The sequence below is a fragment of the Lynx canadensis genome, chromosome D2 (genome assembly GCF_007474595.2).
Source record: "Lynx canadensis isolate LIC74 chromosome D2, mLynCan4.pri.v2, whole genome shotgun sequence".
Lineage (NCBI taxonomy): Eukaryota > Metazoa > Chordata > Mammalia > Carnivora > Felidae > Lynx > Lynx canadensis.
The window spans coordinates 41,587,020-41,608,405 of record NC_044313.2 but is presented as its reverse complement, the minus strand read 5'-3'; the positions used below and the strand labels follow the sequence as shown (position 1 = coordinate 41,608,405).

Below are 21,386 nucleotides of genomic sequence, written 5' to 3'. Positions count from 1 at the left end.
CCTTTGCTTCCTACATACACAAGTTAATGATTACTGACCAATTGTTTTCTCCACGTTCACATGTGCAAGATCTTGTTTTCTTCACATTCACCACATGGGTAATATCTTGTGAGCTCAATAAATATGGAGATGAAATCCCTGTTCAGGGCTCTTGTCTCCTCCCTGACATTAGCCTCTCTCATATTCAATTCTATGTCCGCTCTCTTGCTGGACAAGGGAGAACTCTGTACTCGTAGTCTGCGGCAATTCTCTAGGACTCTGCCGTTGGCCTCTGTCTCACTTTCTTTGGGGGAGCCATTCCCATGCCTTCAAACAGCATCTTTAAGGCAAAGATTCCTCCAGATCTAGGTCTTCATCCCAGACTTGTAGAGCCACTTGGCGGTCCCATAAGCATAATAAATTCAACACTGTACAAACTAAGCACAGGGCTTTCTCCAAAACTTTTGTCACTGCATCCCATGTTATGTTTTTATTTTCACTTCAAAATATTTTCTAACTTCTCTTGAGGTTCTTTTTTTATTTGACCCATAGGTTGTTTAGAAGTAAATTGTTGGGGCGCCTGTATAGCTTAGTCAGTTAAGCATTTGTCTCTTGATTTCAGCTCAGGTCATGATCTGAGATTGAGATCACAATTCGTGGGATCAAGCCCTGCTCTGTGCTGACAACATGGAGCCTGCTTGGGATTCTCTGTCTCCCTCTCTGCCTCTCCCTGCTCACGCTCGCTCTCTCTCTCTCTCTCTCAAAATAAATATATAAGAAAAGAAGTACACTATTTAATTTTCAACTATTTTGAAGCTTTTGAAATATCTTTGTTATTGATTTGTAGCTAATTCCATAAACATACCTATAAAGCTCCTTTCCTAGGAATTATATTGAGGCTTATTTTATAAGCCAAAATATAATCGCTTTTGGTGAATGTCCCACATACACTTGAAAAAAATGTGTATTCTACTGTATTTTGGTGCAGTGTTATACGAATGTCAGTTAGGTCAAACTGGTTGGTAGTGTTATTCAGATCTTTTATATCCTTACTGGTTTTTCTATTTATTCTATCAATTACTAAGAGGGGAATGGTGGAATCTCCAAATACAATTGTGGACTCATCTATCTTTCCAATTTTATCACTTCTATCAGTTTTTGCTTCATAAATTTTGATGCTCTGGATTTGAAATGCTACCATTAGTATATAATAAATTCACAAATATATGAGTCTGTTGAGTCTCTTTCTTGACTGTGTTGTTCCACTGATCCATGCGTGTATCCCTGAGCCAGAATGACATTGTTTTAACTGTGACTTTAGATGATACTTTGATTATTACTAAGGCAAATGCTCTCTCTTCCCCACAATTAACTTTTCTTTGTCAAAACTATCTTGATTCTTTTCATGTATTTACTACTCATTGAGAGCGAGAGCATCAACTGGTCAAGTTCTTGGTAAGTTAAATCTTAAGTATTTTATACATTTTACATATCCTTGTTGCTCAGAGGTATTTTTCCTATTGAAGATACAGAGGGTGGCAGACTTTTCCTTTAAAGGGCCAGATGGTAAATATTTTTAGGATTTATGGGCCATATGATCTCTGCCACTACTAACTTGGCCATTGTCACTACAGCACAAAAGCAGCCACAGACAATATGTAAACAAATGGGCATAAAACTTTATTTACAAAAACAGGCAACATGTCAGATTTGGCCTGCCAGCCATCATCCGATGACCCCTGATGTAGAAAAAGAAATTTTTACACAGTTATCTTGTATCCAGACTTCATAATGATTTTTCTAATACTGTATTTTAGTTCAGTCTATTATTTCTATGTGAGCAAATATACAAACAAAAGATCGCTTTGTTCTCACTTTCCAGTATTTATATACCATTTATTCCTTTTTGTAGTCTTTCTGTATTGGCTAGATAACTCTAGAGCAATACTATAGTGCTAACAGGAGTTACTGTTTTCCTAATGGGAAGGCTCTATTTTTTCACCTCCCAATATGATGTCGCTATTAGTTTCTAAAAAATGTTCTTTATCACATTCAAGTTTCAGATATGATAGTTACATTAGGCATGTTTTAAGATCCCTTCTAATTCAAATTGTTACATGATGAGGTCATTACTTACTTCCTTTTGATTATAGCTGTAGACAAATTGAGCACTCCATTGAGCAATCCATCATCCCCACTGAATACCACTAACCTGTTTTTACTTAATGGATACTTTCCAAATCTTCTAGTTCAATTACTTAAATCTCAAGACAACATATAAGAAAATTAATTCTTCCCAGGTATTAAGAAAAAATAAGTAGGAAAGGAAACTTTTTTGTTTTAGAGTTAAGGTGTTTTCATTTAAGATTTTTCAGTAAGAATAAATCACTGAAATGACCTCTGAGTAGTAAATGTAAAGTTAATTGAAAATTCAATAATGTTCTAGATAGCTTAGGGGTGAAAAGCCCAAGGAAAAATAAATTACCAAGACTTATAGGAGAATAAAACCTACAGTGTTTATTTCTGAAAAGATTTGGTCCCACATGTCAGTCCATCGAGGACATGCATCTTTAAAAATATGTATTTAAAGTTGAAAGCTAATAAATGCATATATGCTTTTATTTAAATGTTTTAAAAGTTCCTCTCAATAAGCATTCATACACTCACAAAGGTGCCAGTGGGAGTTTCGTATTCATAGTCTAGGCAAAGACTGATTTATTGTTGGTATGAAACTTAGTATTTCAATTAGTCAAACATTTTCAATTTGGAATTCACTTTCCAAAAATGAAATAAAACAAATACAATCAGTATTTCCATGTTTACTTATTTAATTTCCCTGAAAAACTAAAAATTAGTCCAGCTATAAAAATATGAGGCACACATTAAAGAAGAAATATGCTTACCATCAAGAATTGTGGCATTTTTCTTTACAAGAACATTTCAAGGCCTAGATAATAAAAATACGTCAGGCAAATCATAGTAAGTCTTTTCATTTAAGTAACAGCATAGAATCCTTCTCAGGAATACTGCTGTACGTCATATCTATTATTTTACAAGAACAGAGAGAAAGTAAAATGAGGGCTGCAAATATTAAAGGCCAATCATCAAAATGAAATTAATGTTTAGCATAGATTATTTATATGAACAATGTAAATAGGTAGAATCATCAATTTGATTTAATATAAAATATATTTCTGGCATATAATTATTGTTAAAATGAAAATTATCAAGATAATTCAACAAATCCAAATATGCATTCAGCCAAGGGAACAAAGTAAGCCTCTTAAAAATTAAAGATTTACAGATTAATATTAGAAACTTTCTCAGTATAATACATGAAATATTCTGATCTCCATTGAGTCACACTGTACAAAAACATGTATCATTTGCTTCATAGCTTATAATCAGGTAAAAATGGTCACTAAAATTCCTTGACCAAAATATCACTGTAATTATATGAGGCAAAGTCCTATAATAAGATGGATGTAATAATGGCCACATCTTTTCAAAAAGAGAACATGAAAATTTTCATTCTCACAGCTATGAATTTGGTTTTCCAAACCTGGTTCCCAAAGCCAACTTTTAAATGTTACAGCAGAGGTGGGGCAGTAATGGAAAGAAATGATTTAATGGAACTCTTAAAAAAAAAACTATCACAGATCTTAGTTTAAGAAATATATCTGGCGTAAGAGAGAGATACACAGAATTATGTAATAATGCTTATATCAAAGTTTATTGATTAGCTAAAGGGCAAAGAGTAAGAGGCAAGTAAAATGTAATACGTGCTTTTGACAAAGCAGACTGAGTAATATGTTAAGTGTTAGGGTGGGATAGGAAAGAACTCAAGCTGGGCAAAAATTTCCTCTTGGACTTTCTATATAAACATCTATTTTAGTTTTGGCCTGTTCACCAGTGTGTTCATGTGATGGAGCAGAGGAGCTCTGCCCACCCATGAAATACTTCCCAGACCGACAGGTCCTTGTGCAGCTGCTCTAGAAAGGCAGCTTGTCCTCTGAGGTCCCTGGGGTCCTATAGAAACTATAGGAAAATGAAATGCAATTTGTGTAAAAAGTTAATCCATCCTAATTAGCGAACTGAGTTATTCAAATACCAGCTAAAAGTACATGCTCTAGCTAAAAAACATGGGTTAAGTATCTGTCTTGAAAATGCCTCCAAGAGGTCATGATGTGATCTTGCCTTTACTGGCCCTATGTTCTCCCAGAATAGGGGCTTTATAAGGTCCTGGAAATCCTCAGCTCCCTTTAGCTGCCTGTCCAAATAAAATCTTAATGAATATAGTTTAAGTCCTTTATTGGCTCTGTAATCCCTTCAACCAATTAGGCTGCAATTGTTTCATGCAACTTTTGTTTCATTGGAAAATGTGGGAAGATATTTTTATATTACCTAAGTAAGATTAATGGGTAAACACTGTTCACCGCAAACCAAATGATGCTGCCTTCCAGGAGTTGTCAGAAAGACAGTCAAATGATACACCAAGAAAGTACATTGTACGCCTAAGCAAAGCCCTTCAGGACAGCTGGAACATGTTCTTTACAAGGAGACTCCAAGCCATTGGTAATTTCAAGTGTGAGGCAACGGAAGTCTTTCTTAATCGAAAGTCAGAATCTTCTGAAGAACTTCAAGCACAACTTTATAACAAAAGCAATACTGCTCCTATATACATATATATGAAAAACAACAGAATGTTAAGTAATTGAATACCAATATCCACTTTCAGAGAACATAGTTGTAATTTTCAACCATAAAGGTAAGTTCCCAAAAAGAGCAAACATCTAACCAAGAACTTCTTTATGTATATATTTTTTAAATATCAGTAAGAAAAATGATCATACTATAGTGCTTGGTCTAGAGTTAGTTAACTCAAGGCTTAACTGAACACAGGGGAAACTGACCCCCAATCTCAATCTCCTTATATTGCCCTGGATAAACCTATGCTTAAAATTTTTTTAGGTGTAGCCTCAGGTCTCTCAGGCAACCTTAGTTCACATAAAATGCTTCACCTATCATTCAGCATTGGCTTAAAAACAGGTCAACCTAAAGATTTAGGTGTACCTGCTTGTTTTCATCATCCAGGCTTTCTCTCGATTCTCCTTCCCAATGATTAATAACTGGTCTGTAACATAAACGCTATCTTTTTATGACAGACCAATGACTTTGATAATTTAGTGACGAGTAAATATCCCCCAGCTGCTATCCAGAAACTTATAAATAACTTCAGATATGCTACTTAAATAACATGGCATTATGGACAAGTCATGTGTTTGGGCATCAGGAGACTTCAGTTTCCTCCTGCTCCCCCATGTGCTATATGAATGACCTCACAGAACAGACTTCATTACTCTGAACGTGAAGTACTTCATCAGTAATATCAGAGAAAAATTAAGGTCTACCTCAAACAGTGAGAATTCAATGACATCATGTAAGTAGAAGAGATTTACAAATTGTAACATGCTAAACATGTTAATCTTTATATTCTTTACTCTTTTTATTAGAATTTATGTAGTGAGGGCTTACCTTTGTTTGAATCATGCCATAACGCTGTTCTCTCATTTGGGCCACTATATTCTTGATGTTGAACTACAACAGGATGACAGTGATTTTGTATTATTCACATGGGGGAAAATACAAACCCACGGATTGCCAAATAAGTACTCCATAAGTTCTTTCCAGTAAAAAAGATGTCAAGATATAACCAGAAAGGTCTCATTTTCAACTATAAGAAAAGGCACTATTTTTAAGTTAGTCTAATGGATAAGGAAGACTTTAGTTTAAAAGGTTTCCAGGAAAAAGCAGGAAGCAATCATTTATAATAAGAAATGCTCTCCAAAAGAAATAACAACAAATTTGCCCCTGTGTCTACTTTTCTGTTCTCCAAAGGGAAATCTTAAAGCAGGACTGTAATTCTGGAAAAGTCTGAGCATAGAATACTTTTTCTGGCCACATTAGTAACACAGCTGTTTCTCATCTAAAGAGCCCTCTCAACTCAAATGGAGACCCTGAACAACAGTTGGCCCAATACCAGATTCTGCACCTGTGCATGGAGACCAGCCTACCCACTGTGGTCACTGAGCTGGTGCAGGTCTGCAAGGGGCTGTTACTAATCCACAGTGAGATGAGTCCATAAACTGGTAGTTAAGTGTTTAGAAACTCTTATGGCAATCTGACAGTGGCGCAGCATCAAGAAGGATCACCAGTGGAACAGGACTAGACCAGCTCAAGTGTTGCTGAACTTGCCTGGAGAGTCACAAGTGGTGCAAGCTGAGGACCAGTCATGTCCAGCAAGACCACATAGACACATGAAATTTTAAGGTTTGTTAACTATAACCCCAAATTATATAAAAATCAGAGAAAATGTAACCATTCCTTGATTTTTATAACTTTTCGTTTTTATAATAATTTAAAATTTTAATTGAACCTTTAAAAATTTGTATATTGAAATAATTATAGATGTACAATAGGTTGCAAAAATATACATGGAAATCCTATGTACCCTAAACCCAATTTCCCCCAATTATGCCATCCTACATAATTATAGTATAATATCAAAGCCAGGAAATTGACATTGGTATGATCCATGAATCATATTTTGATCATTATTCAGATTTTGCAAGTTTTATCTGCAATCATTTGTGAATTTGTGTACATATGTGTGTGTGTGATTTTGTGCAATGTTATCACATGTGAAGACTCAGATAACTGCAACCACAATCCAGATACATAACTGTTCCACCATAAGACTTTCTCATGTTATCCATTAGAACTACTCACCCAACCCAGTCCCTAACTCTTGGCAACCAGTCATCTGTTATCCATCTCTATTGTTTTGTTATTTCAAGAGGATTGTATGAATGGAATCATGTAATACCTAACTTTTTAGGGTTTCTTTTTTTTCATTCAGTATAGTTGCCTTGAGATCCTTATAAATTGTGTACAGTAAAACCTTGGTTTGCGAGCAATAGTCATTCTGGAAACATGCTTGTAATCCAAAGCACTTGTATATCAAGGTGAATTGCCCCATAAGAAATAATGGAAACTCAGATGATTTGTTCCACGACCCAAAAATATTCATATAAAAATGATTACACTACTGTGTTATCACATAAAATAATAAAGGAAATACAAAATATAAAGAAAAATAAACAAATTAGCCTGCACTTACCTTTGAAAACCTTTGTGGCTGGTGTGAGGGAGACAAGAGATAGGAGAGTTATTGTGTAGGATGATTTTCATTGTCACTAACAGATGGTGACTACAGTATAGTATTAATAAACTCTTGTCACATACTGTATTTAATGTAACTGGCAGTAAGGCAGCAGAGAAAAGGGTCTATATCTGCAGGCAGCCTGACCTAGAATGAAGCAAAGCATTCCTAAGCTTACTCTTGTATGGAAAAGCAAAGGACTGTCCATAGGTGCTTTAAGTGGCAAAAAATACACCGTTGTGGGTTGCCAGTTGTGGGTACCTTCCAACATTCTGAAAAATCACCAATTTCTGTCAAACACTGTGGCCTGAGACCAAGCATCCGAGCATGGGAGACAATCACCCAAAATCTCAGCAGTGAGAGAGAGAAAGAGAGGAATCATTGGCTCAGTTTATGATCATGTAACATTCAGTGTCACATATTATTCTTATTGCAAGATATCACTCATTTATCAAGTTAAAATTAGTTATAAATGTTTGCTCATCTTGTGGATACGCTTGCAGGACAAGTTATTCGTAATCCAAGGTTTTACTGTATATCAACAGTTCACTCCTTTTTATCTCTTAATAGTATTCCATTAAAAAAATAAATGAAATGGATATATACCAGTTTGTTTAATCATCAGCTTACTGAAGGACATCTAGGTTGATTCCAGTTTTTGTTTTTATGAATAAATCTGCTATGAACATTTACATACAGGCTTTTGAGTAATTGTAAGTTTTCATTTCTCTGGGATAACACCTAAGAGTGTTACTGCTGATACTGTATAGTAAGTTTAGTTTAGTTTTGCTTTTGTTTTAAAGAAATTATAAAACTATTTTCTAGAGTGGGTATACCATTTTACATTCCCACAAGCAACAAATAATTAATCCAGTGTCTTCAACCTCTTCACCAGCATTTGGAGGTACACTATTTTTTTATATTAGTCTTTTCTGATACATGCCTAGTGATTATTTCATCATGGTTTTAATTTCATTCCCTAATAAGCTAATGAAGCCCAAATCTATTTACATGGTAATTTGTCATCTTTTGATCCTCTTTAGTGAAATGTTTTGTTCATGTCTTTTACCCATTTCTAACTGGGTTGCTTTTTTTTTGTTTTTGTTTTTTACTATTAAAGTTTTGAGTATGATTATATATTCTAAATGGATATTTAGGTATGTTTGTTAGATATGTGATTTGCAAACAGTTTCTCTAAGTCTGTAGCTTATCATTCTCTTCACAGGGTCTTTCACAAAATGAATCATTTTAATTTACTTTGCCCCTAAAAATGTTTGTTCTCACCACCTGTATTCAACCCAATACTTAAAGCTCTAGATAGCTGAATTAGGCCAGAGAAAGAAATAAGAGGCATACAGATAGGAAAAGAAGAGATAAATGTGTCCCAATTGGCAACTAGAATGATTGCCTATGTAGAAAATCCCAAGGAATCTAAAAACAGAACAAAATAGAAAAAAAAAACTCTTAGAAATAGTGAGTTCAATAAAATCAGAGCATACAAGATCTTGTGATTGTGTGTAGAAATCAATCACATTTCTACATATAAACTATGAACATGTAGAAGCTGATCATAAAAACACAACACCATTTACAATTGCTCCAAAGAAAATGAAATAGGATAAATCTAATAAATCACATATAGGATCTATATGCCCAAAATGACAAAATGCTGATGAGAGAAATCAAAGAAGACCTAAATAAATGGAGAGACATACCATGTTCATGGCTTGGAGTATTCAACATAGCAAAGATGTCAGTTCTCTCCAAAGTGATCTATAGATTTAAAGCAATTCCTATCAAAATCCCTGTAAGCTTTTTTTCTGTAGATATAGACAAGCTAGTTAGAAAATTTATATAGGAAAGCACAGACCCTATAAAAGTTAAAACAATTTTGAAAAAGAATAAAGGAATCACTCTACCTTACTATATAGCTACAGGAATCTATAGTGTGATATTGGTAAAAGGATAGACAGATGGATCAATGGAACCGAATACAGAGACAGAAATAGGCCCATACAAACGTGCCCAATGGTTTTGACAAAGGTGCAGAAGCAATTTGGTGGAAGAAGAGTAGCTTTTTCAACAAATGGTCCTAGAAAATTGGACATCTATAGGAGAAAGAAAGAAAGAAAGAAAGAAAGAAAGAAAAGGAAGAAAGAAAACATATTTAAACCTTGACTTAAATCTCACATTTATACAAAACTTAACTCAAAATGGATTATGGACTTTGGGGTGCCTGGGTGGCTCAGTTGGCTGAGCATCTGGCTCTTGGTTTAGGCTCAGATCATGATCTCACAATTCATGAGTTTCAGCCCAGGGTAGGGCTCCACACTGAAAGTGCAAAGCCTGCTTGGGACTCTCTCTCTCTCCCTCTCTCTTGAGGGCCCCTTCCCCCCCCCCACCAAAATAAATAAATAAATAAATAAATAAATAAATAAATAAATAATATCACACTGCTTCATCTAGAGTCTTGTTACACAAAACAAACAAGCCCAACTCTGCCAGATAAACTTGACAGTGTGCATAGTTGTGTAAATAATTTTTAATTATGTAAAGGCTAATGTGCTAAATTTTGGATTATTCACATCATTATGTGATAATACGGTAACCAGTAATGAACAACTGTTATTGTACCCTAAAGACTGTTAGAAGAGAAAGGTCTATTGAGACCGTTCAAACTACAGAGCAGTCTCAGGGTTTCTGAAAGAAAAGAGGCAGTGTGTTCCCAATATTTTAAGAATTTTTAAGCAGTCGTGGTTAAAAATGAAAATGGCTATAGAAATAACAAACAAAAAAGAAAGAAATGGTTACATATTCTCCGATTTTCATATCTGAGTTATAATTGATCAGATAATCTTAAAATGTCTCAGGTCACAAATGTCCACTTCACAGAGCTGGTATGTAGCTTGCTGCATGTAAGACTCCCCATGTGAGTTCCACAACACACAAACTGGTCTATACTCTGTTCGAGAAGACCCATCCACTGGCCATGTTCTTGGATGTCACAGCAATACATCAAACTGCTCTGAAGTTTCTAACGTTCACTCTCAATTTCTAGGAATGTATCTTATGGTAGATAATAAACATCCACAGATTGGTGCTGGTCCAAGACCGCACTCTGAGTAGGTCTGGTGGACAAAATTTCTGAAAAGAGTAGAAAGGGTATCGGTAAGAACATTTGACAGTTCAAGGTTCTGTGGGAAGCCAATAAAGAAACAATGGATGTATTTTCTATTTTTGAATTACTCCATCAAATCTAAGCATCCTTAATTGTAAAATGCATCATTATTTTATGTACCACTAAGAAAAACACTGTCAATTAAACTGACAGATGGCTTATTATAAAACACATTCTGAGTTTAAAGAAGGTATAAGGTGGGAGAAAACAGTGCTCCTTAGAAACATGAAATATAATATTTACAGTTTTTATAGTTTCTACAAGGAATATAAAATAAGGACAAATATAAACAAATTATTTAAGAAACTATGATGGGGAATATATAAAGAAAATTATACTAACATTTTCTGCTAAAAGGCTCAAACAACATTAGTTATGAGAATGGGTAATATCGGACTTACACTACTAAAATTTTCAGCATTTTTTAGCACACTGGGAGGACTCACCAGTTTATATTCATTCACTGAGTTTGCTCTGGAAAACCATCCCTCTTCTCACTCTCAGTCTTATGGCCTGGAGTAGTCCTGACCGGCCTACATAGCCCAATATCTCCCACAGTGATTAGTTCAGGGAAGGGGCTATAGCTCAGACACAGTGAAAGGCCGGGAGATACTGGCTCAGGTTTCTGACAAAAAGTAATTTCCTCTGTCCTCCAAGGAGCTACTGGGAGAGACCATTTTCCAACCCTCCCACATAATAGAGCTTGAGGATAATGAGTTCTGGAACCAAAGTAGCCATTCCACTGCCCCCGGAGAGAGTCTGGCACTGTTAGGGTTTAACTGCAGAAGGCCCAAGAGAGCAGAGACTGGACTGTTGTGACAACAACCTAACGCAGAATTTGCCTCGCACGGCAAATGCCCGGCAGCCTGTTTTCTCAGGATTGAGGTGTGGCTTTTCACATTCCTTGTGCCCCGGGTAAGAGTCACTCCTGTCCCTGTGCCTGCTAATAAACAGGTGTCTTCCCCTTCGCACTCCTGCAGTGCAGGAAAACAATTCAGTGAGTCAGTCTTTCTGGCCACAAATCTAAGGTCACATTCCCTAATCAGTTTAATCAAGAGTAAAGGTAATAGTATAATCAGTATGTGTCTAATTCTTGTGTCTATCTCTCAGCTGGTTCCAAATTTAGAGGAAAGCAATGAATTGTCAATGATTGACCCAAACCCAGCAATATTATTATCCTTATTTCACATATCAAAAACTGGGTTTCAAGAAGATGAGCAATTTGCACAAAGTCACCAAAATCTCAAGTGTGAGGCAAAACTGGCAGTCAAAGCTAGGGACCGCTCATTAAAACTCTGAAGTCTACATTTTTTCCAACGTGCTCATGTGCATGTATTTTCTGTTCATTGAAAACAGGCATACTTCACTGACATTATTTAACAGGATTTTAAAAGCTGTATGTGTGGGTAGAGGAAAAGCAAAGAGACACGAACTTGCAATCGTGCACCTGCTGTGTTCCCAACAATGCTCCATGCCACTCATTTGCATTATGTACTTTAATCATCACAACCCCCTCCCAGAATCTGCACCACTTGATTGAGAAGCAGGTACCCAAAGTTCACATGCCTTCTCTTGACTGAGTTCTCTTGAGGGCCAAATCATAGTCATCAGGTACTAGAAGGCTGTTAAAAGTAGTAGAGTGTTTACTAATAGCATCAAGTTATCTGTTTAATGTCACTTACTGGAAAGTTCTTTTCGATGGCACAGAACACAACATCCACACAGAGGAACACCCCTGTCCGGCCCACACCAGCACTGCAGTGAACAAGGACAGGTCCTGTAGGTGGCTCTTCCTCACATAACGTACATACTTTATGAAGCCATCTACTGGGGCAGGAGTGCCATGGTCTGGCCAGTTGGTGAACTGCAAGTGTTTTATAAAGTGACTAGTTCCTGTCTGTTGAGAGAGGAGACAGGGAGGAGAAAGAAGGGGAAGAGAGAGATTTATCAACTTCTTGTGTTAAGGATCTCAATTCCATTTCCAATATAATAATAATAATAATAATGATAATAATGATAATAATAATGGCTCTATGGTCATACAGTAATGCAAATAAGAATACCAATAGGTAGCATGAATTAATAAGCACTTTTGGGGGGGTACCTGGGTGGCTCAGTTGGTTGAGCACCTGACTCTTGATTTTGGATCAGGTCATGATCTCATGATTAGTGAGTTCGAGCCCCACATCAGGCTCCCTGCTGGCAGTGTGGAGCCTGCTTGAAATTTTCTCTGCCCCTCCCCCACTTTGCATGAGTGCACGCACCCTCTTTCTCTCTAAATAAATAAATAAATAAGTAAGTAAATAATTTTTAAAAAAGAATTAAGCACTGATGACGCGCCAGGTACTATGCTAGAGACTTCACATGCACTCTTTCATTTAATCCTCACATCAACTCTGGGAGGTAGGTACTGTTTTATCCCCATTTTACAGATGAACCCGTAAGGATCAGGGTAATGGAGAGATGTACGCTAGGTCAGAAATCTCCCACGTCTAGAGCTTGGACTATAATGTAGGCTTCCTGAATTCAAATCAACCATCTTTCTTCTGGACCATGGTTGTGCAGAAAAACCCAGAATCCAAAAACCAAGAATGGGCTAACACATTAGGAAAAGCATTCTATGTTAGCTTGAATGTTTATGATACAAAATTTAATGAAAACAGCTGGGTGCTGCAAAGTTGCTTGACCAGGGACGCACCAATCTCTTCTGGTGATGAGGACAGGGTAGGTGGTGACCAGGCAAGTGGGCTGTGCCCCCACCCTCATGCTGAGCCCTTTGGCAGCACAGGCATGAAACTCTCCTCAGGGTCGACTATTAAACACTTCGAGTTGGCCCATTATCCTTTCCAAAAGGATGGCGCTTTCCCAGTGTCAAGCCCCTCATTTTGCTTCTCTGGGCACCCCTGCGGGGAAACTCAGGATGGGTTTCTTACTCCTCCCTTGCTTTTCCCTAATGCAGCCCTTTTTCCTGAGTTCCAAACAGAAATAAATTTCCCTAAGTCCCAAATAGAAAACTCAAGTTTAAATCATTGGTACGTGAAATTGAATGATGAAAACAACACTGAAAATCTTGTGAAGGCACCAAAGTGAGGATAGCTTTACCACATATGTCAGGAGTTAAATCTCTCCTGCCACTGTTGACCGCTAAGAATCTGCACAAAGGTGGACTTCACCACTTTCCTGACCTAATCACTTAGACACAAACCGTGATGCAGATTCTTCAAACACGAACCCCATGGTTCTGGAGCCTGTGGGCCTCAGCTCAAAGGCCACCACTGCTTGGACCCAAGCATTTGAGTTCTTGCAGACAAATAATTCCTCTGTGCCTTTCACCTGCCTATACTCTCTAAGCATACTGGCTTTCCCCTGCCATAAAATGTACCTCACACATCATTTTGGAACTTCCTTCCCCACTAGACCATAAGTGTTCTAAGAGCTGATAATGTGTGTGTGTGTTTTCTGTCTCCAGCGCCTGGCACAACACCTGGTTACAACACGAGGGAATCCACAAGTATTAGGGGAGTGAGGGTTGAAGCGAATCCCCTCAACCTTAGTGCACAGACCAAGCACAGTGCCTAGCACACAGCCAGCAAGTTATCCGTCAGTGTCAGCCATCATTCTTGGCCTCCCTGGTCACAACTATGCTCCAATCCTCCTCACTTTTCCCTCTCACCCTACTCCTGTATCTCATCAACTTCTCCCTTCGTACTCAGGTGCCCCATCCCACCGTAAACTTTTTGAAACCTTCATCATTTCCCTTAATGCTTCGTCCATTTCTTTCCTTGCCTCCCACAGCCCTTCACTCTCTGCAGCCCCCTCACCGAGGCCACCTATTCTCCCATTCTCCAGGTCCCACAGAGCATAGAGATCAAGTTGCATACTCCTTGCTGCCCACTCCTATTTCCAATTCATCATTCCTTCTTGTGTAAATACCCCTCTTCCTTTTGAGTTTCATACCTCTTAGCTTTATCTTCTCATTGCTATTACCCAGCGGCTTTAGCCTCTGGTCAATTTGCTACGTTCACCAAAGATCCTGACCTTCTCTTTGCCACAGACTCTGACATCATCTACGGCAAATCCAGGGTCTCTACAGCCCAACAGACACTCTAACCTCACAGCGTTTGTATTTCTCTCTTGTAGAGGAGACCACTTGTTTCTTCTGGTCCTCACAGTGACGGTCACTCCTTGAACTTATTATCACCTATAATCATGTCCAGTATCAAAAATCTTCCCTCGAACAACAATGTGACCAAATGGAGCTCTCCTGTCCTTTATGCCCTCCATCTACTCCTAGCTGACCTGCTCCTGATTCCATTTGTCTCCCTAAGTTTAGACTTCATGGCTGATTATCTGAATCATTCTCTTACCAAACTGTTAACTCCTTTCATCCTTTGAATTTTACCACACATAGTGTGGGTCAGCCCCTGGGTCAGCCCCTTAACCTGTGTTCAGGAATCTCATAGTTAGGCTGCTGGGAAGGAAATAATTTCATAGATGCACATTTTATTGCTACTGAAAATTTACTGGTTCCAACTTCATCATCTCCAGCAACCCTTTTCCTAGTCATTGTTTGGACTCCAATCAATTTCTTTGATCCTCTTGTCACGCTTCCTGTTTAACTCCCATCTCTTTCATTCCTGTTGAACACATGTATCACTTTCCTGCTAATCAAAACCACTTATACCAATGCTCCTATAAACCATTCCTTTTGTATCTTTTGATTCTATTAAAGCAAGAAATCTATGAGTTATTCTAGATCAACGCTTCCCACTAGAACTTTCTACAATGATGCAAATTTTCTAAATCTGTGTGACCCAATATGGCAGCCATTAGTAACATGTGACTAAACACTAGAAATGCAGCTGTTGCAAGTGAAATATTGGATTTGTTGTTTCATATAAATTTTAATGATTTGAATTTAAGCTTAAATAGCCACATATGGCTTCTGTATTGGATAACTTAACTTCTGACCACTCCTTCTGTCACTTATAAGTCATAAATCACATATAAGTCTGCCAATTTTATATGAAAAACACCAAAGTCTCTGCTTTTCATCTTCATGCCAACTGCCCTGCTTGATCATGATACCTTCTGACTAAAATTCTTCAATGTCTCCCAATTATCTTCATAATAAAGTTTGTGCTCCTTAGCCAAACTCCAAGATATTTCATGTTATGACTGGTCCCTGCTTACCTTCTAGAGCCTCATCTCACCTCTCACTTTTCCCTGAGTTAAACTGTTAAACTTTTACATTCCCTAAACACTTAACTACTTACATTTCTCCATACACACCGAATTTCATATCTTGATTACCGACTTCTTATTTACATATTTCTTGTTTGGGTAGTTCTCAATCCAGATGTTCCCTCCTCCAGGAAACCTTCCCCCGAACCCTAAGTAGAGCTAAGTACTTCCCTTCCAGGCCCCAAAGCATTCCATACAGATCTCAGTATTACCACAGACCACAGTAACTAGGAGTATCAGTAAGGATACCCGAATCTCCACTACTTGGTAAGGTAGTGATAGTGCCTGGCACAGTGGTTAGCAATATACCTGAAAGACTCAATACATATGTCATACTAGGCAGAAGCAGCCAAAGTGCATCCCAGGATTAGGCAACTTCCAATACTGATGCTCCCTGTCCCATCTTCCCTGTTTAAGTTTTTCATCTCTCCAGTCAGAGTTTGGTGTCTTGGTTTCTAGCACCAGGGAGCAGTAAAAACAAGTTACTCAAAAAAGTACCCCCAGTCTGTAACACAACCTAATCCTAACTTCTCCTCCTGATATGTGGCTTATCTAATGAAATATACATCTAATATTGATTTTTTTTAAAACTTACAGACTTCCTCACAACTTGAAATATTCGGATGATGAAACATTGAAGTATCTGGTAGTTCTCCATGAAGATACGACAGTTTTTCAATTCCAAAGGCTTCTTCATAGAAATGGGCCAGTAATGGTGGCATTTGACAACTCCACCTTCTATCTCTTTGGTTATCATGACAATAACATTAGAGTTATTTTCTAAAACCATTTGCCAGAAGTCATCTGTTGTACTTGGCAGTGGTCCTTGAGCAGCAATATAAAAATACTCTTCTCCAGAATTCATTATTCTAATATAACTAGCATTGATGTAATCTTTGTTTTCTCCAAGAGGAACACGTGTTGAATCATCTATCATAAAAACAGAAATATCTGGTAGATAAAAGAAAAGTAGGAGATACAATACACCCTAGATTCATGAAAGTATTTCACACTGGTAAATTCATTCATCTCTTTGACACGTAGAGAAGATGGCATAAGAGTGTCATTTCAAGAGTTATAGGAGTCCATGCATTTAAGTTCTTCCCTCCCCCAAACATAGTGGCATGACCTACAAAATACACAATGAGTGTTTTTTGTTTTCATCTGTTTCTACTAAATAGAGAAGGTTGCCATCGGTATCCAGACACTTTGAGAGATTTCTGTTAGATATGGCACAGGTATGATTAGGCCAAGGGAGTTACCTAACTCCCTTGAACTGAATGCAGCCAAGGAGGAGCCCTCTGAGGGAGCAAGGGAATGCCATTCTCTATAAATCCAGACAAGCTGCAAGCCCAGAGCAGTAGGGGCCAGGATTAAAAAAAAAAAAAAAAATGATTGTGATAGTTGATCAGATCCAAACCCTAGGATTAATGGAATTCTACCAATGCCCCAACTACATGATAGTCAACTTTTATATCCATCCTCAGCATTCACTGGGTGAAACAGTATGTAATCAAAGCAAAGGTATTATGGCAAAATGATGTTATGAAGGGGATTTGCTCCAAGTAACATGGGACTCATGAAACATGAACTATTGCAACAAATATGAAAGAGGAAGCCAATTACTTGGCCTACTCACAAACTCCATTGGCCCCAGAGCTCTTTCTTCATTTTACATAGACATCTGGACCTCTGGCTCAACCACTGCTCCCACACAGACAATAAATGCCCTCAGCAAAGGACAGACCTTCCCTGCCAGGCAGTGGTCTCACCAAGAGCCCCTCCCTATTACTCAGAGTCCTGTGGGCCACTTATCTGGCAAATAGGGTATGACTGAGATAACTAAACAGGGCCTTACACAAGTTCTGATAGAACCCTTTTCAAATTCCAACATAGCAAACATAAACTTTCCCTTGTAAATATGAATAGATAGGAAAAACAATCACTAGATATATGAAGAAGGTTAGTACTTCACAAAAGGATACAATTTTTAAAAATCATAGCAAAGGTTTTCCTTCCTATAAGAGGGAAGAATACTTTAAAAGCTATTTTCATTTAAAATGAAATACAAAAAAATTAGAGAGGGAGGGAGCCAAACCATAAGAGACTCTTAAAAACTGAGAACAAACTGAGGGTTGATGGGGGGTGGGAGGGAGGGGAGGGTGGGTGATGGGTATTGAGGAGGGCACATTTTGGCATGAGCACTGGGTGTTGTACGGAAACCAATTTGACAATAAATTTCATATTAAAAAAAATAATTAAAAAACAAAATGAAATATGAGAACATTATTTTATTATTTAAAAAGAATAACATGGGGGCGCCTGGGTGGCGCAGTCGGTTAAGCGTCCGACTTCAGCCAGGTCACGATCTCGCGGTCCGTGAGTTCGAGCCCCGCGTCAGGCTCTGGGCTGATGGCTCAGAGCCTGGAGCCTGTTTCCGATTCTGTGTGTCCCTCTCTCTCTGCCCCTCCCCTGTTCATGCTCTGTCTCTCTCTGTCCCAAGAATAAATAAACGTTGAAAAAAAAAATTAAAAAAAAAATAAATAAATAAATAAATAAATAAAAAAATAACATGTTTATTGACATGTTATTAAATTATAAAGGAGGTAACAAAAGCAAAATGTCTTCCTCATATATGAACATATATACAAATACATTATATTACTTTATATAAACATATAATAATAATAATAATAATAATAAACCTGGCAAGTATTCACCAAAATACTAGTAGTGGCTATTTTATTACCTAATTGTTTATAGTGAACTTGTACTACTTTATAGTAGAAAAGTATTTATTTTTAAAAGGGAGATTAACTGTGTGAAAATCAAACAATCTAAACTAATAAAAGCTTGCCTTCAGATAAAAACCACAATTACTCAATTAAAACCTCTAAAGCGAGAAGTGAATAGAAAAACAAATTAGTGATTTAGAAAATTGGCTTAGAGATTTCCCCATGAACTCAGAAAAAAAGATGAAAACCATGATAATAATGAGTAAAATGTTAGGGAGTACAGAGCATATAAAGAAAATACATAAAAGGAATTTCAGAAGCAAAACAATGGAATACACAGTAGTAAGGAAATAGCTCAAGTGATCACAGGAGAAATGTTCCCCTAAGGGAAGAGACAGTTGTAGAATTTAGTGCTCACATGCACCCAGGCCCAAGCAGCATGTATGTATTCTGCATGCATCACCTCATCTGAACTTCAAAACGATCCTTTGAATGAGGTATATTATGCATGCTTTTCAGATGAGACACTTTTACTCAAAGTGGCTAAGTAATTTGTTCCCTATTATGCAGCATTTCTTCTAGATTCCACAGTCTCCGCAAGTAACTCTATGATCTGCTGGCCCTCAAGGAAGACTCAAGGAAAGACCACTTCAAATGCCAGACAACATTACTGAAGACGGCCACTAAGACCTCAAGACTAGTGGAGCATAACGTCACAGAGATAGGAAGCAAAACTTCGCTACTGGATCACTAGAGGTCTTAGTGAGCTGTGCCACTCCCATTTCCAGTTCTCAGTTCCTGAATCCTGGCTGTGGCAGAAACATATACTGGATGTTAATTTGGAGCACATAGGACCTCCAAGAGAACACTGCCCCAGCCCTTTAAGGTACCGCCACCTAGCTGGCACTGTAACTGAGTCTTCAAAAAGCCATGTCACTGTTCTATCAACCCAGCCGCTGTAGGAGGATGAGGAATATGTTAAGACCAGTGAATTCCATGAGCACGAGTCCACTGCCACAAATCATTTGCCTCAAGGTGAGCTCCTTGGTCAGAGGCAATGCTGTGTGGACTATCATGACGTTAGCTAAAGCATTCTGTGGGTCTCTGGAGGGTAGATTTGGTAGAAGTACTGCATGCAAAGAAGGCAAATCCATACACAATATCTATTCTGTAAAAAACAAACAAAAAAAGAGGCACTGAAAAAAGCACTGTTCCTTCTGTGATAGAAGTAGTTCAATGTAATCAACGTGCTGTCAGGTATCTGGCTGAACACCCTGGGAAACAGTGCCATATTGGGGCCTCACTGTTGATCTCTACAGCTGACAGATTGGGCACTCAGCACAGGCCACAGCAAGGTTGACCTTGGTGACTAGAAGTTAATGTTGCTGAGCCTATTCATAACTTCTATTCTTGCCAGAACATCCACTTTGTTCATGAATCCACTGGGTAATGCACGGGTGACCGGGAAAGTGACTGGTATGCACAGAATGAGTCATTCTATCCACCTGATTATTAAATCCTCTCCTTAAGTCACCCTTCAGTGAACATTCACATACAACACAAATATCTTCATTATTTTTGCCCATCCCAAGAGGTCTAGCCACATGCCTCTTCCTCAAGAACTCCTTGTAACCAACTATCCAATCATGTTCCTTCCAAGTCCCTTACCATCCAGCTAAGCCATGGGCCACAGCGCCTGAACTGGTACAGATTTGTACCTCTGGCCATTGCTCCTTCCAAGCAAAACGGACAACCACGTACACTGCTCAAAGTTCTACCAACGGAGAGGATTTCCCTTCACCACTGTCCTTCAGGGATGTGCCCTCCAAAAAGTCTGTAGTGTTGCTGCTGTCTACTTCTAGGTGGTACCTGCATATGGTGCAGAACCATCTGTAAAGAACATCCCAATTTTCTCTTCCTCAGTCAACTAATCATAGGGAACTCCTCATGAGGTCACAGATGCAGGCTGGAAGAGAGGAGGTAAAGGAAAGACCATGGACAGTTTGGTCCCTTCATCTAACTTACTTGTGCCTTCAAGGCTGGCTCAAACCCAACCTTGTATCTACAACTTCCATTTGATGATGGAGTGCTGCTTTGCACGCTCTACTTTCTGGTTTGATGGCCTATAGTTAAGTGTCCAGTCTCTACTAATACCTCATAGCAGGCAAAACTGTTCCTTAAAAGGTGAGTGGTTATACACAGAGATTGGCAGGGCTTTTCTAAAAGCCCATGGCCTGGGCTCTGATTCAGCCATAGGGGCCCGCCAAAGGCTCAAAACAGTACCCCTAGTTTCCACTGACATTGCATCTACTGAATCAACTGAGCAACTTGTACAGCAGCCTGGACTTGTAGAACTTGCACTTGTCCTGGGTCCCACTCAAAACCCATATTAGTAAAGGAGCCAGGGTAGCACACTGAAATGAGGAATCTACTGTCTCCAAAGTCCAAAGAGGTTCATGAGGCATTCTACCTCTTTGGGCTATAGGAGAGGCCAGATGCAACATATTACCCTTCTCCTTAGAAGGGAATATTTTTATATTCTCCAACCACTGGACCTCTAGAAATTTCAAAGAGGTCGAATTTTTGTTAGATTCATTTTCCACCCTGTGACACACAAATGTCTTACTGGTAAGTCTGGAGTAGTTAATTGCTACTCCTTATTCCCTAGATTCAATCAGCATAATGTCATCAATATAATGGACCAGTATAATGTCTTAAGTAAGGGAAAGGTAATCAAAATCCTTGGGAACTATGACATAGGGCTGGAGAACTGATCTATTCCTGAGATAGGGCATTGGATGTGTATTGCTGGCCATGTCAGCTGAAAGCAAACTGCTCCTGGTGGGGGTACTAACAGATATGGAGAAAAAGCACTTGCCAGATCAACAGGTATACACTAGGTACCAGGGGATGTAATAATTTTCTAAAGCAATCAAATCACACCTGGTACAATGGTTGCAGTTAACAGTCACCACCTGCTTAAGCTTATAATAATCCACTGTCATTCCCCAAGATCCACTTGTTTTCT

At 38.2% G+C, this 21,386-nt stretch overlaps 1 protein-coding gene across 1 annotated transcript; it reads right to left on the bottom strand.

The window, feature by feature from the left end:
- Positions 1 to 2,797: 2,797 nt before the first annotated feature.
- PTPN20 (protein tyrosine phosphatase non-receptor type 20) lies at positions 2,798 to 16,560 on the bottom strand. The gene is given in 5 exon segments (XM_032595285.1): positions 2,798 to 4,653; positions 5,515 to 5,577; positions 12,062 to 12,162; positions 12,165 to 12,276; positions 16,219 to 16,560. Coding segments are annotated over 5 exon segments (684 nt in total). The 3' UTR covers positions 2,798 to 4,587.
- Between the last annotated feature and the right edge of the window lie 4,826 nt (positions 16,561 to 21,386).